Source organism: Trichomycterus rosablanca, chromosome 17 (genome assembly GCF_030014385.1).
Source record: "Trichomycterus rosablanca isolate fTriRos1 chromosome 17, fTriRos1.hap1, whole genome shotgun sequence".
Taxonomy (NCBI): Eukaryota; Metazoa; Chordata; class Actinopteri; order Siluriformes; family Trichomycteridae; genus Trichomycterus; species Trichomycterus rosablanca.
The window spans coordinates 26,792,872-26,807,678 of NC_086004.1; the positions used below are offsets into that span (position 1 = coordinate 26,792,872).

Sequence of the window (14,807 nt, forward strand, 5' to 3'; positions counted from 1 at the left end):
AGACACAAAAGGTCATTGCTAAAGAGGCTGGCTGTTCACAGAGCTCTGTGTCCAAGCACATTAAAAGAGAGGCGAAGGGAAGGAAAAGATGTGGTAGAAAAAAGTGTACAAGCAGTAGGGATAACCGCACCCTGGAGAGGATTGTGAAACAAAACCCATTCAAATATGTGGGGGAGATTCACAAAGAGTAGACTGCAGCTGGAGTCAGTGCTTCAAGAACCACCACGCACAGACGTATGCAAGACATGGGTTTCAGCTGTCGCATTCCTTGTGTCAAGTCACTCTTGAACAAGAGACAGCGTCAGAAGCGTCTCGCCTGTGCTAAAGACAAAAAGGTCTGCTGAGTGGTCCAAAGTTATGTTCTCTGATGAAAGTAAATTTTGCATTACCTTTGGAAATCAAGGTCCCAGAGTCTGGAGGGAGAGAGGAGAGGCACAAAATCCACGTTGCTTGAGGTCCAGTGTAAAGTTTCCACAGTCAGTGATGGTTTGGAGTGCCATGTCATCTGCTGGTGTTGGTCCACTGTGTTTTCTGAGGTCCAAGGTCAACGCAGCCGTCTACCAGGAAGTTTTAGAGCACTTCATGCTTCCTGCTGCTAACCAACTTTATGGAGATGCAGATTTCATTTTCCAACAGGACTTGGCACCTGCACACAGTGCCAAAGCAACCAGTACCTGGTTTAAGGACCATGGTATCCCTGTTCTTAATTGGCACAAACTCGCCTGACCTTAACCCCATAGAAAATCTATGGGGTATTGTGAAGAGGAAGATGCGATACACCAGACCCAACAATTCAGAAGAGCTGAAGGCCACTATAAGAGCAACCTGGGCTCTCATAACACCTGAGCAGTGCCACAGACTGATGGACTCCATGCCACGCCGCATTGCTGGAGTAATCCAGGCAAAAGGAGCCCCAACCAAGTATTGAGTTCTGTACATGCTCATACTTTTCATGTTCATACTTTTCAGTTGGCCAACATTTCTAAAAATCCTTTTTTTGTATTGGTCTTAAGTAATATTCTAATTTTCTGAGATACTGAATTTGGGGTTTTCATTAGTTGTCAGTTATAATCATCAACATTAAAAGAAATAAACATTTGAAATATATCAGTCTGTGTGTAATGAATGAATATAATATACAAGTTTCACTTTTTGAATGGAATTACTGAAATAAATCAACTTTTTCATGATATTCTAATTTTATGACCAGCACCTGTATATATATATAATTTTTCTTAATATGCGTCTAAAGAATATCACACACATACTCCTTTACATTTTTGTTTAAACAAAAAAAGGTAAAAGAACGTTCATATAACGTTACACATTGAACAGAATATTTATCAAGGTCACGTAACGTTTATAGAACGTTCTATTAACGTTATTGTGATAACGTTTGCTCATTAGGAGAACTTTTACATAACGTTAGTGAAAGTTGTGGGAACGTTCCCTGTTAGCTGGGAAGGATTTACTCACACAGTAGAAAAAACACATTTAGTTTAAATCTATCTTCATTGTGTGTCACTTTCTTATCAGCAGGTGGCATGAAATATAAATCCAGCTTTGAGGAGTATAAATGTGCATATGAAATATCTCCAAAATATAATGGCTCAATAACAAACCTGTGTGTTACGTTTTTAATGATATTTGTGATAGTCTGATTCACGCATGCGCGGTACACATCGAGCGGCAGAACGCAGAGGTGTACAGGTTGAGATGAAATCACGCATGCGCAACAGGTATCGACCGCAGAGCTCTCTGGCTTATTATGACGTCATATGTTCCATCTCAGTTAGAGTATAAAGCAGAAGCATCTCTACTGTTTATAGCTCATTAAGAGCAGCACGCTTTAGAGTGAACATCTAAACTTACACTGCAGGTTACAATGCCTCGTTTATTTACTTTTAGACGGGTAAGATAAAAAAATATATAATATAATATTTTCTTTATTATAGAAATTAATTAATTTCCTTCGGGATTAATAAAGTATCTATCTATCTATCTATCTATCTATCTATCTATCTATCTATCTATCTATCTATCTATCTATTTAATTAGGCCTATTATAAAATGTTTTTTAGGGAACATAAAAATGTTATTTCCTTTTAGACAGGTAAAATAAAATATATAATGTTTCCTTTATTATAATTCTCACTCACTTTCTTAACCGCTTATCCAATTGAGGTCGAGGAGGGAAGTGCTGGAGCCTATCCCAGCTTTTTAGTGGGCACAAGGCACACAGTAACACCCTGGATGTGGTGCCAGTCCATCACAGGGCAGACACACACACACACCCATTCACCTATAGGGCAATTCAGTGTCTCCAATTAACCTGACTGCATGTTTTTGGACTGTGGGAGGAAACCGGAGCCCCAGGAGGAAACCCACGCAGACACGGGAAAACATGCAAACTCCACACAGAAAGGACTCGGACCGTCTCGCCTGGGGATCGAACCCAGGACCTTCTTGCTGTGAAGTGCCAGTGCTACCCACTGAGCCACCGTGACGCCTTTATTATATTTCATTAGACCTATTATAAAATGTTTTTAGGTAACATAAAAATGTTTATATTGTTTACTGCATTTTAAAAATAAAAACATTTAAACCATGTTTTAAAATGTTTTAAAACTTAGAAATCTTATTGAAAACTAGTGCAGAATGATGCTTTTATGAGTATATATTCAACATTTCTGTTGTATGTGTTTGTTGTCATGAGCAGAACAATAAAGTTAATCCAGTAAACCATGATGTGGAGACTGTCCGCACGACAGAAGAGTAAGAAACACATTATGAACTGATTTTACATCTTAAAACAGCTGTATGGATAATGAAAATGCAACAATCATGTATAAAAAGATCCAATGTCTTTTAGTCTTTTCACCCATCATGCTTTTCTTGTGTTTTAGACCCAATGAGGCAAAGCTTAACTCTGATTGGTTGTGTCTGCTGAGTAAATCAATTAGTGGACATTTAATAGCTTAAACAACAAACTTTAGCTGTGTGTAGAAGATCATACTTATATACTGCATAGTACATACTACATACTGCATGAGTATATACTAAATTGAACAAAAATACTGTGCACTAGGTACAGCCAAATTACACACTGTATACTAGATGGAGCACCAGTATGGAGTACATTCTGTATACTACATAGTGCACTAGTAAACACTGTATACCACAGGTTGCAAGAATACATACTGTATACTAAATAGTGTACTAGTGTAAACTTTATACTTCATTCTGCACCACTATACAGTGTATCACAAAAGTGAGTACACCCCTCACATTTCTGCAAATATTTTATTATATCTTTTCATGGGACAACACTATAGAAATGAAACTTGGATATAACTTAGAGTAGTCAGTGTACAACTTGTATAGCAGTGTAGATTTACTGTCTTCTGAAAATAACTCAACACACAGCCATTAATGTGTAAATAGCTGGCAACATAAGTGAGTACACCCCACAGTGAACATGTCCAAATTGTGCCCAAAGTGTCAATATTTTGTGTGACCACCATTATTATCCAGCACTGCCTTAACCCTCCTGGGCATGGAATTCACCAGAGCTGCACAGGTTGCTACTGGAATCCTCTTCCACTCCTCCATGATGACATCACGGAGCTGGTGGATGTTAGACACCTTGAACTCCTCCACCTTTTACTTGAGGATGTGCCACAGGTGCTCAATTGGGTTTAGTCCATCACCTTTACCTTCAGCTTCCTCAGCAAGGCAGTTGTCATCTTGGAGGTTGTGTTTGGGGTCGTTATCCTGTTGGAAAACTGCCATGAGGCCCAGTTTTTGAAGGGAGGGGATCATGCTCTGTTTCAGAATGTCACAGTACATGTTGGAATTCATGTTTCCCTCAATGAACCGCAGCTCCCCAGTGCCAGCAACACTCATGCAGCCCAAGACCATGATGCTACCACCACCATGCTTGACTGTAGGCAAGATACAGTTGTCTTGGTACTTCTCACCAGGGCGCCGCCACACATGCTGGACACCATCTGAGCCAAACAAGTTTATCTTGGTCTCGTCAGACCACAGGGCATTCCAGTAATCCATGTTCTTGGACTGCTTGTTTTCAGCAAACTGTTTGCTGGCTTTCTTGTGCGTCAGCTTCCTTCTGGGATGACGACCATGCAGACCGAGTTGATGCAGTGAGCGGCGTATGGTCTGAGCACTGACAGGCTGACCTCCCACGTCTTCAACCTCTGCAGCAATGCTGGCGGCACTCATGTGTCTATTTTTTAAAGCCAACCTCTGGATATGACGCCGAACACGTGGACTCAACTTCTTTGGTCGACCCTGGCGAAGCCTGTTCCGAGTGGAACCTGTCCTGGAAAACCGCTGTATGACCTTGGCCACCATGCTGTAGCTCAGTTTCAGGGTGTTAGCAATCTTCTTATAGCCCAGGCCATCTTTGTGGAGAGCAACAATTCTATTTCTCACATACTCAGAGAGTTCTTTGCCATGAGGTGCCATGTTGAATATCCAGTGGCCAGTATGAGAGAATTGTACCCAAAACACCAAATTTAACAGCCCTGCTCCCCATTTACACCTGGGACCTTGACACATGACACCAGGGAGGGACAACGACACATTTGGGCACAATTTGGACATGTTCACTGTGGGGTGTACTCACTTATGTTGCCAGCCATTTAGACATTAATGGCTGTGTGTTGAGTTATTTTCAGAAGACAGTAAATCTACACTGCTATACAAGTTGTACACTGACTACTCTAAGTTATATCCAAGTTTCATGTCTTTAGTGTTGTCCCATGAAAAGATATAATGAAATATTTGCAGAAATGTGAGGGGTGTACTCACTTTTGTGATACACTGTATACTGTGTACTGCATACAGTGCAGCTAACTACACTATATACCAAAAAGCATTAGTAATGACATACTATTTTCCAAATCAATGCAGTCCACAAATGGAGGGGAAACTTCAGGACTCCCCAAAGACTTCAGGCAAAAGTCGTTTCTTTGGCAAGTCGTTTCTGAAACGTCTTTTCAGCAGGGTAAGTCATGATAATTTGAGAAACAAAAATCAAAGATCATGTTCAAATACAAGAAATAATGGAAACATGGAAAAACTGAACATAGCTGTGTGCTTATGTTTTCCTGAATAGAAGAAGAAAGTACCACCGACAGAAGAAAATGTAGAAGCTGTCAGCACTACAGAAAGGTAATAAAAGTTCAGAAGACTGAAAACTTTATTTAGATCTATGGTTTTTAAGCAAAAGATGGATATGAGCAACATGTTCATGTATTTTTAAGGTTGTTTATGGCCTTGAGTACAGCTAGACAGCATGTTGTGTTCTATAATATCTTCTACTGTGAAATTGTTTAATTCTTAATTTAAATAGACAGAGAAGTGTAATAATTTCTTTCGTGGCATGGCATGTTGTGCTAATTTCCATGTGGTCTGAGACAAATCTATAGTGTATTAATTATGATGAGATGTCACCCTGTCTGTCTGTCTGTCTGTCTGTCTGTCTCTCTTTTCAAACCATAGTGTAACGACGGATGTGTGTACGGTGGATGAAGCCCACAGCGAAGAGGCTGAATCACCCACACCAGTTCTCTCCGACGACAGAAAACAGGAGCTACAGAACAGAGGGTAAGAAATGCAGCAGTGTATATCAGAATCAGAATCAGAATCAGGCTTTATTGGCCAAGTATGCTCACACATACAAGGAATTTGTTTTTGGTTACACAGATGCTTGCAGTGCACGAAAAATACAGTAAAGACAATCTTATTCACACAGCTCACACTCTCCTTACACACACATTCATACCCGTAAACATAGAAAACATTTGTAAACATTTAGCATGTGCAATTTACATTGTGGTTTTAAAAAAGGTGCAGTTTTGTGCAATATTAAAACTATAGAAAATAGAAATAATATATAAATAAAAAATGGAAGTAAAAGTGAAAATCCTGTGTATGCTATTACATAAATTAAATAGGTAGTTTTGATGTGCAAGTGTCCCGGGCATTAACAGTACAGTAGTGTTCAATTGTTCATGAGCGTAATGGAGTTTGGATAAAAGCTTCTTTGTAGCCTGGTCGTTCGGGTCTTCATGTGGCTGAAGCGTCGGCCTGATGGAAGGCACCGAAACAGGTGATGGCCAGGGTGAGATGGGTCAGTGATGATTTTCTCTGCACGCTTCCTGGTTCTGGAGGCATGCAGGTCCAGCAGTGTGGGCAGCTTTACACCGATGGTCCTCTCTGCAGACTTGATGCGCTGCAGTCTCTTGGTGTCATGTTTTGTGACAGCGCTGCCCCACACTGTGATGGATATATGTAAGTTCAGAAAGGTTAATACTGAACATGAACCCTGATCAGTATTGTGTTTGTATCTGTTTGATTTAATTGCAGGTTTGACAACTTGGGAAATAGCTGCTACGTAAATGCCAGTATGCAGTGCCTGTTCAGTGCAGAATCTTTCTGCAAACAGCTCATGAATAACATAAATGAGGACATGCCAGATGAATCAGCCAACCTTACCGGGTAGAGAAAGAAAAAACAATGTTTTCTCAGTTTATTTATTATTATTTATTATTCATTTTCTTATTTTAGGTTATGAATGATGAGAATGCTGATCTGGTAAAGTGTGTTTTGTGCTTTTGCAGATGTTTTGCAAAGCTGTGGTCCATGAGAGACAGCTCTGATTGGTCCACCAAGAATTCTCTCGTATTGAACTTGATCGAGGCAGCTGCGCTTAACAACCCTGAATTTACACCTGACACTCAGAATGTAAGAAAATACAACACAGACATCCTAAACATGATTGTTTTGTGTTTTAAGATGTGTTCAGTTATCACAGTTGCAAGAAAGATTAAATATCAGCACTTCTGTATCTCAATATTTTAATACACACAAATGTTTGAATGTTTAGGATGCTCACCAGTTCATGTTCCACTGTTTGATGGAAATGGAGCAAATCATGAGCGGCGCAGGAGACATGACTTTTGACTGCACAGTCAAAAAGAACTTCAGCTTTGAGCTCTCATGTATCATCACATGTAAAGGGTCAGAACCACTAATAAACTAAATGTTTATATTCTTTCATTTGTTCTATTTCAACCTGAAATTACATGTCAACTTTGTGTGTGTGTGTGTGTGTGTGTGCAGATGTGGAGCTGAGAAAACCAGGATTGAGGAATATAATCACCTCTCACTTGGTCTTGTGCCTCAGGGATCCATCAAAGATTGCCTAAATTTATTTTTTAAGGTAAGTAGCACACACATCCATGCAAGTTCCAGTATGTACACAGTGGACAGGGCACTAATGCATCAAAGGATGGCACACTCACTCTAAATCTGTGCATGTTTTTGTGAGGTGGGACACAACAAGATTTTTCTAAAGGAAAAACCTTACAGACTTGGGCAGTACATCCCCAGAATGGGCTTTCTCTCAACTTGATCTTACAGTTTATTTGATGTTGCATTAAATGTGTGTATGTGTCTGTGTGCACTCATCTAGGATGAAGAAGAAATTGAGTGCAGATGTGAGATCTGCGAACACAGCTTTGCCAGCTGCAGGCGGGAGTTTAACACTCTGCCCAGGTGAGCATTTACACAGTGTGTCTGTCTGAACTCTAATGCTAAAAGTGAGAAGCACAGAAACAAACTTACCATCTCTCTGCAGGTTTCTGGTTCTGCAGTTAAAAAGATTTAAACTTACCAAGGATTTTACCCTGAAGAAACAGAAAGACAGGGTCCAAATAAACCCCAAAATAAAGCTGAGAATGCCAGAACAGAGGTCAGAACATACACACAAACAGATTTATCATAGTGAATTACTGATTAATGACTGCACGTGTGAATGGTAAAGGTATGCTGACATTGATTCAGGTTTAAAGTGTGAAATGGACTATGCACTGACAGTGTTGTTGTTGTTTTTAATATAGTGACCATGCCCAGGAAGACGATGGAAAACACCATGACGTGGATGCAGACCAAAATGGTGATTCACCAACACAACACAAAACATGCCCTTCTAAACTGAAAGTGCACTATAGACTGTATTAATATCAGTGATCATAGTGGCGGTTTTCAACCTGTTTGCTTGCTGGACTGCAAACAGTACAATGTTGCTTCAAATATGAGCCTATTAAACAATCACAATGCTAAAAGAAATACTAAGCTGTATTAATCACAGCCAAAGCAGCTGATCTAAGCTCCCATTACCTTTTTGTGCTTCTTCTTTCTTTATGTAGAAGACAGGAAAGTAGAGAAGAGAACAGAGAGACATGAAGTGGTGAGGCAGGGACAGACAGATAGAGTTCAAAGAATAATATAAGAGAAAGACTCTAGACATGTGATCTAAATAGACAGAAACAAACTTAAGAGAATATAAACAGTAGGATAAAGTGAAAATACTGTGGTTCATGTAGGATGTTTCTAGAATGTGTCTATAATACTTGTTCACTTCTTGTTCTAGGATCAATATGCCGGATATTCTTTAATCAGCGCATTGAATCACACGGGATCCAGCATATACTCGGGTAACATCTCACACACTAACACAAAAGCAGCATGGAAAATCGAGTGTGATTAAAAATTAAGATTTGATTGAATTAAATACTGCTCTAAGGGCTTGGTAAGGTATTTACTATACTAAAATCTAATTTTTGCCCTTTCTGTCTCCCTTAGGACATTACAAGTGTGACTCCTTCAGCCAGCAAGACTCAGTCTGGCTGTCATACAACGATGATTTAGTCACCATACGGACGGAGGAGAGCGTCCTCAAAAAGAGGCAGAAAAGTGCTTATGTCCTAGTTTATGAAATGACATAAGCACTTATACTTTAGCTTGTCTCCTTTTTCAGCCCGAGAGACTGAGCAGCCTTCCACCACTGGAGATCAGAGCAAAGATGTATTCACAACTAGACGACATTAGATCCACAAACAGTCATCCGGAACTGCTCAAAAATTATGGATGTGGTGTTCATCTGTACCATACTTAATTGGCCTAGAAATGTAAACTAAGCAATGTTTTTCTTTCAGCTGTTCCAGTGTTTAGTGGTCGTAACAGTGGATCTGCTCCTCCTGGTGCAACCATCCTATATCTATCCAGGCTTGGGACCAGCACTGAGGGTGCTCTGACAAGTGCACCTCACAAAGGCTATGCTGTATCAGTCATCACCAGCACTGAGAGTGCTCTGACAAGTGCACCTCACAAAGGCTATGCTGTATCAGTCATCTCCTCCCACCTTGGACATCAGCCAATCAGATCCCTGACCGGCCATTAGCACTGCTAAGATTCAAACCCTGGATCCCCAGATGTCAGCATTAGTGGACTAGTGGACTTTACAGCTGTGTAACAACTAAACATGTGGAAATTAATGTCAATAAACTTTCAATAAACTGGAATTTGTTTCTGTTTTTTTTTTTTAAAGAAACCATTTCTGGTTTTAACCAATTTATGCGTCTAGTTCCAAACAACAACCAGATAGATTTCATTACTAAATAAAAATGAGACGTCATCAGCATTTTACAAGCAAAGCCATTATTTAGTTAAACAAAGTTCTATATAGTTATCAGTCATGTATTTTGAATCTGTGTGAAAGTTCGTGTGAGTGCCACACAGTACAAAAAGATCTCGTAGGACCTGCGGTTAAAACTTACCTCCAATCCCTGTCATTCTGTTATTCACGTACCAAAACATGCAAACATGCATTTGCTTTCAAATGCTGCAAACTAAAATGCACTTTTAATGCATTTAATGTGCTACTTTTGAAAATGACCCTGCAACACAAAATATTTTTAAATATAGTATAATACACTATATGGCCAATAGTATTCAGCTTCTCACAAGAGTTTGAAGTATACATGTGGGAATGTGTGCCCCCAATAAAGAATTTGTATGGTTGGGCACCAGCCCCGGTTCTGGACTGCTTTGCTTGGGGGGGCAGTAAAACCTAATGAGGGGGCATGTTGATAGTCATGTTTTTGAAGCCAGAAATATATTCAAGGCTTGATTTGTGCATGAATGATGACAGCCAAGCTATTGATACTGGCTTAAAGTGATGTGTGAGGTAAAGAAATAAAAATGCATGTTTTCGAACTTAAACTTAAAACCCAATGATTAAAAAATACATGTTGATTATGTAAATGGAGAAAAAAGATTATCTAATTGTATTTCATTTTAATACGCCCCCTTAATTAAATTGCCATTACTAATAGAACAACTCTATTTCTTGAAAGGCTTTAATACAAATTTAAGTCAAAGCTGACAAATGTACCTACACACAGACTGAGAATATTCAAACGTGGAAATAGGAATGAGTGAGAATATTTATATTATTGGGAAATTAAAATATAAAGAAAACAAAAGAATACTAATTCTGTAAAAAAAAAGTGTTTACCAGTATACCTGCCTCTCGCTCACACTAACAGAACATATACTGCCGAACTGAACTGTTTGGGGCAGTCTGCCGATTTTTATATGACTCAAAGAGCCAATCAGGAATAAGCAAGGAAATATCTTCACACTGTAAAACAAAATGCATTTTTGTGATTGGTTCAGAGATAATTTTTAAAATAGCCGTTGCTTGCATTGTGCTTGGGGGGGCAAAGACACAATTTGGGGGGGCAATGCCCCCCTCAGCCCCCCCCTAGCGCCGGCCCTGTTGGGCACTGATGACTACAGAAAATTTCAACTGATGTTCCAGTTCATTCAAAATCTGTTCAGTGGAGCTGAGATCAGGGCTTTGTGCAGGCCACTGTATTTTCTTTAAACCAAGCTGTTCTTAGCAATAATGCTGCTTTCACAAATAAGCAAGAAATCCATGACCCGTGACCAGATTGGAACTAACACTAACTGGAAGGCATCGTGGTGCAGTGGGTAGTGCTGTTGCCTTACAGCAAGAATGGCCTAAGTTCAGTTCCCTGGTAGGGCAGCCAGGGTCCTTTTTGTGTGGAGTTTGCATGTTCTCCTTGTGTCCATGTTGGTTTTCCCGGGTGCTCTGGTTTTCTCCCACAATCCAAAGACATGCAGTCAGGCCAAAACAAAACAGAGAATGTGTAAATGAACATCTCAATACCATGACAGATACTGGCATTTGAATTTTGCATTGGTAACAGTCGGTATAGCCCTTTTCCTCCTTGGTTCGGAAAATATAGGACCAAATATTATGGACCACAGACCATCCATCTCAGATGTGTTTGAACCCGGGCATGTGGATGAGAATAGGTGTCCAGTTCAGACCGTGTTTAAATGAATTAAGGCTGGAAGAGTACTAGGTGAACTTTTTGACTTTGATACTTTTTGTCAGCAAGAAGGGCCTGGGTTCAGTTCCCCTGTAGCGCAGCCAGGGTCCTTTTTGTGTGGAGTTTGCATGTTCTCCTTGTGTCCGTGTTGATTTCCCCCGGGTACTCTGGTTTTCTCCCACAATCCACAGGCATCTAGTCATGTCATTTGAATTTTGCATTGGTAACAGTCAGGATAGCCCTTTCTCTCTTTGGCTTGGAAAATACAGGACCAAATATGATTGACCACTGACCACAAAGGGTTTATACTTTGCATCTGTCTGTCTCAGGTGTGTTTGAACCCAGGCATGTGGATGTGGATGAGAACGGGTGTCCAGTTCAGACAGTGTTTAAATGAATTAAGTCTGAGAGAATACTAGGTGGACGTTTTGACTAAGAAACTTCTTGTTTGATTTACTATGAATATAGCTCGGTTTAAAAGCTGTAAAAGTGTTATGACTGGATTGTAGAAGCGGGTTTATTGAGGATTTGGTTGTGTTGATGTAGTATCACCGCTTTGCCTGTAATGGCAGTGCTGCCCCGACTGTTCCAGATTCCCATTTAAAGGCGCTTGTTTTAGCTTGAGTTCTTATTGCTGTTGCTAGCCGTGGTGTTTTTCGTATTTGGCCGGTAATTTATCATGTCTGCTAAATTAAATGCTCTGTTAAGTGACTCCTACATTGATATAAGTCAATACAGAGATCAACATTTCAGGGTAAGAACTAGTAAAGTGGTTCATTTTTGAAAGATTTACTAGGTAGCTTCATGCTAACTAGTGTATTTGAACTGTAGCCAGTTAGCATTATGCTAGCTAGCTGTATGCAGTGTTGCTATAGGTTAGTCATTTTAAGTTCTGAGGGTCTCGATGTTCCGTACAGTTACATTTTTTACATTTTATTTAAGCATACTGAACAATATCAGTACATTATTCCTTTCATTCAGTTTGTTTTTGTTTGTGTCCTTTCACCTGCGCCATTTAAGTGAATATCATGATTGTGTTCTGTGCAAAAGTGTTTGTTTATTTTTCTAGGTTAAGCTAAGTTAAACACACACTCTTAAAGAAATCACTCTTTAGTTCAATGTTTTATATTACTTGCTAAATTTAACAACAGATATTTAAGGAAAATGTAAAATAAAACTGTAATTTGCCCCCCTTTTTTAATAGAATGTGTGGGAGATGTGATCTGGTTTTCTACAGTGCTGCTAGGACTGGTGTTGTAGATTCTCATTTGGCTTATTAATGAAATATCATCAGTTATTTCTTTCTTGAGTTACTAATGGTGTGGCACAGCTCTTAGGAACCTGAAGACCTGGGTTTAAACCATGCTTCTGGTCAGTGTTGGTGCCATTCCCCCCCTGCTACAACTAGCCAGCAGGTGGATTGGGTAGTGTAAATCACTAGGTGTGTATACCCTGTGATGTATGAGACTTCTGTTTACTGTGTATACCAGCATTAAACCCAGTGTTTTTGGTTAGGCTCCAGCTGTTGTACAGTTTGTTTGTTAGGATTTTAACATCATGGTGGCTAAGTGGGTAGCACTGATGCCTCACAAGAAGGTCCTGGGTTCGATCCCCAGGTGGGGCGGTCAGGGTCCGTTCTGTGTGGAGTCTGCATGTTCTCCCCGTGTCTGTGTGGGTTTCCTCCAAGAGCTCCGGTTTCCTCCCACAGTCCAAAGACGTGCAAGTGAAGTGAATTGGAGATACAAAATTGGCCATGACTGTGTTTGATGTTAAAACTTGTGAACCAATTAATCTTGTGTAAGCAGTAACTACCGTGTTTGTCATGAATGTAACCAAAGAGTGTAAAACATGATGGTAAAATCCAAACAAACGTTGGTTACATTCCTGACAGGACTGGAAGTTACAGCTTACACATGATTCATCAGTTACAGTTCACTGATGAACACAATCGCAGTCAATTTTGTATCTCTAATTCACCTTCAGTTGCATGTCTGTGGGGGGAAACTGGGAACGAAAGCCAGAACCTTCTTGCTGTGAGGCAACAGTGCTACCCACCGAGCCACTGCTGCACACCTCTTGTACAGAATTTTGAACCTGCTTATTATGCAATAGTTTATCGCTTTTATTGTTTTAAATATTTAAGTTGTATTCTGTTTTTGTATTTATTTATTACCTATGTAAGGTACTTAAGATTTTTTTTGTAAAGCATTGATGGCAAAATCAAAACTAAAGTATAGACATTTACATGCAGAATGATCAAACAAGGTGAAATTTGGATTACCGATGAGGGCAATAATATTAATGCATTATTCTGATATCAGTATATGTGCCTGATATGCAGATATGTCCTTGATGTTTTTTTCAGTAGGTTTGCATGTTATATAAAATAGTCTTGAATTACATTTCATGTGTCATTAAAATGTTATTTTACAAAAACATTAAATTTTGTAAGTTGCACCAAGTTCTGTAACTTCTAATCTCCTCTATCCAGGGTAATCGACATGATCAAGAACATTTACTTAAACAAAGCTGTAGTCTTTATGTTGGGAACCTTTCATTCTACACAACAGAGGAACAAGTGTACGAGCTTTTCTCCAAAAGTGGTGACGTGAAAAGGATCGTCATTGGGCTCGACAAGGTTAAGAAGACAGCGTGTGGGTTTTGTTTCGTCGAGTATCCTTTTTACACAGTATCAGTCCTCTCTAGCTATGTAACCACATTTTGAAAGCTGTGCAGCATTTATGAGATAAAAGTAACGTCCTTAACAGAGCTGTAAGATACTACACACGAACAGGTGCTGAGCATGCAATGAGATTCATCAACGGAACAAGACTGGATGATCGGATCATTAGAACAGACTGGGATGCTGGTTTTAAAGAGGGCAGACAATATGGACGTGGCAAATCAGGTGGTCAGGTAAGAGTGTAGAGATTTTCTATTGTGCTTTATCATTATTTGTTATTAATTTGACTTGAGCAGGTTTTTAAAGCCAGTGTATTTGTGTTATCAGGTCCGAGATGAATATAGACAAGATTATGACCCTGCAAGAGGCGGATATGGCAAATTAGCTCAGCTACAGAGGGGTCCTGAGGCACCGCACAAATTCTAAAGCTAGCAGTAACAAATAGGAACATCTGAAAATTAAGTAGATTTTTGAAGTTGATGTACATATGAGCCGCAGCACATTTGAAAATTGCCTACAAAAAAGAAACGCACACTTCGAACAGTTTGTTTCTTTTTTTTTTTAATAAACTAAGTTTTTTTTTTTTTAAAACCTTTTTGTTTGTGTAAGTCACTCATACCTATTTCACACACTGTTGATATCCAAAATGACTTCTGTGTATGCAGCGTGCAGCGTGCAGTCCCAGGCTCCACTTTTATTTTACAAACCTCTGATTCCATGACTTTCCAAAGGTGCCCCATTAGATTCAGATCTGTTGGATGTTTATGAAAGCAGGTTGGGATGTACTATCAGTAGCTGAGCTCTGTGGCATACTCGGCATCTTTAAAAGTTTAATATTCCTCTCCAAATCAGTTTGTCTTTTCTGTAATAAGACATCAGAGCAACAGAAGAGG

At 39.5% G+C, this 14,807-nt stretch overlaps 3 protein-coding genes across 3 annotated transcripts; all 3 read left to right on the forward strand.

The window, feature by feature from the left end:
• Nucleotides 1–1,846: 1,846 nt before the first annotated feature.
• LOC134331902 (ubiquitin carboxyl-terminal hydrolase 29-like) lies at nucleotides 1,847–6,888 on the forward strand. Its single transcript, XM_063013438.1, has 8 exons — nucleotides 1,847–1,912; nucleotides 2,720–2,775; nucleotides 4,936–5,029; nucleotides 5,141–5,196; nucleotides 5,527–5,631; nucleotides 6,394–6,525; nucleotides 6,648–6,771; nucleotides 6,823–6,888. The coding sequence occupies exons 1-8, from the start codon at nucleotides 1,886–1,888 to the stop codon at nucleotides 6,886–6,888; spliced, it is 660 nt and encodes a 219-aa protein (XP_062869508.1). The 5' UTR covers nucleotides 1,847–1,885.
• A 62-nt stretch (nucleotides 6,889–6,950) lies between these two features.
• On the forward strand, nucleotides 6,951–9,392 carry LOC134331711 (ubiquitin carboxyl-terminal hydrolase 29-like). Its single transcript, XM_063013216.1, has 8 exons — nucleotides 6,951–7,047; nucleotides 7,150–7,249; nucleotides 7,502–7,584; nucleotides 7,667–7,780; nucleotides 7,929–7,984; nucleotides 8,238–8,278; nucleotides 8,462–8,525; nucleotides 8,674–9,392. The coding sequence occupies exons 1-8, from the start codon at nucleotides 6,962–6,964 to the stop codon at nucleotides 8,814–8,816; spliced, it is 687 nt and encodes a 228-aa protein (XP_062869286.1). The 5' UTR covers nucleotides 6,951–6,961; the 3' UTR covers nucleotides 8,817–9,392.
• Nucleotides 9,393–11,851: 2,459 nt separating this feature from the next.
• ncbp2 (nuclear cap binding protein subunit 2) lies at nucleotides 11,852–14,505 on the forward strand. Its single transcript, XM_063012975.1, has 4 exons — nucleotides 11,852–11,985; nucleotides 13,723–13,904; nucleotides 14,009–14,147; nucleotides 14,242–14,505. The coding sequence occupies exons 1-4, from the start codon at nucleotides 11,911–11,913 to the stop codon at nucleotides 14,338–14,340; spliced, it is 495 nt and encodes a 164-aa protein (XP_062869045.1). The 5' UTR covers nucleotides 11,852–11,910; the 3' UTR covers nucleotides 14,341–14,505.
• Nucleotides 14,506–14,807: the final 302 nt, after the last annotated feature.

Coding starts and splice junctions, on each gene's coding strand:
- LOC134331711 (XM_063013216.1), top strand. CDS start 6,962: ATGAGCGGCGCAGGAGACATGACTTTTGACTGCACAGTCAAAAAGAAC. Junction 7,250..7,501: donor GCCTAAATTTATTTTTTAAG/GTAAGTAGCACA, acceptor GCACTCATCTAG/GATGAAGAAGAAATTGAGTG. Junction 8,526..8,673: donor GGGATCCAGCATATACTCGG/GTAACATCTCAC, acceptor TGTCTCCCTTAG/GACATTACAAGTGTGACTCC.
- LOC134331902 (XM_063013438.1), top strand. CDS start 1,886: ATGCCTCGTTTATTTACTTTTAGACGG. Junction 5,197..5,526: donor GCTGTCAGCACTACAGAAAG/GTAATAAAAGTT, acceptor TTCAAACCATAG/TGTAACGACGGATGTGTGTA. Junction 6,772..6,822: donor TTACACCTGACACTCAGAAT/GTAAGAAAATAC, acceptor TTGTGTTTTAAG/ATGTGTTCAGTTATCACAGT.
- ncbp2 (XM_063012975.1), top strand. CDS start 11,911: ATGTCTGCTAAATTAAATGCTCTGTTAAGTGACTCCTACATTGATATA. Junction 11,986..13,722: donor ACAGAGATCAACATTTCAGG/GTAAGAACTAGT, acceptor TCCTCTATCCAG/GGTAATCGACATGATCAAGA. Junction 13,905..14,008: donor TGTGGGTTTTGTTTCGTCGA/GTATCCTTTTTA, acceptor CAGAGCTGTAAG/ATACTACACACGAACAGGTG.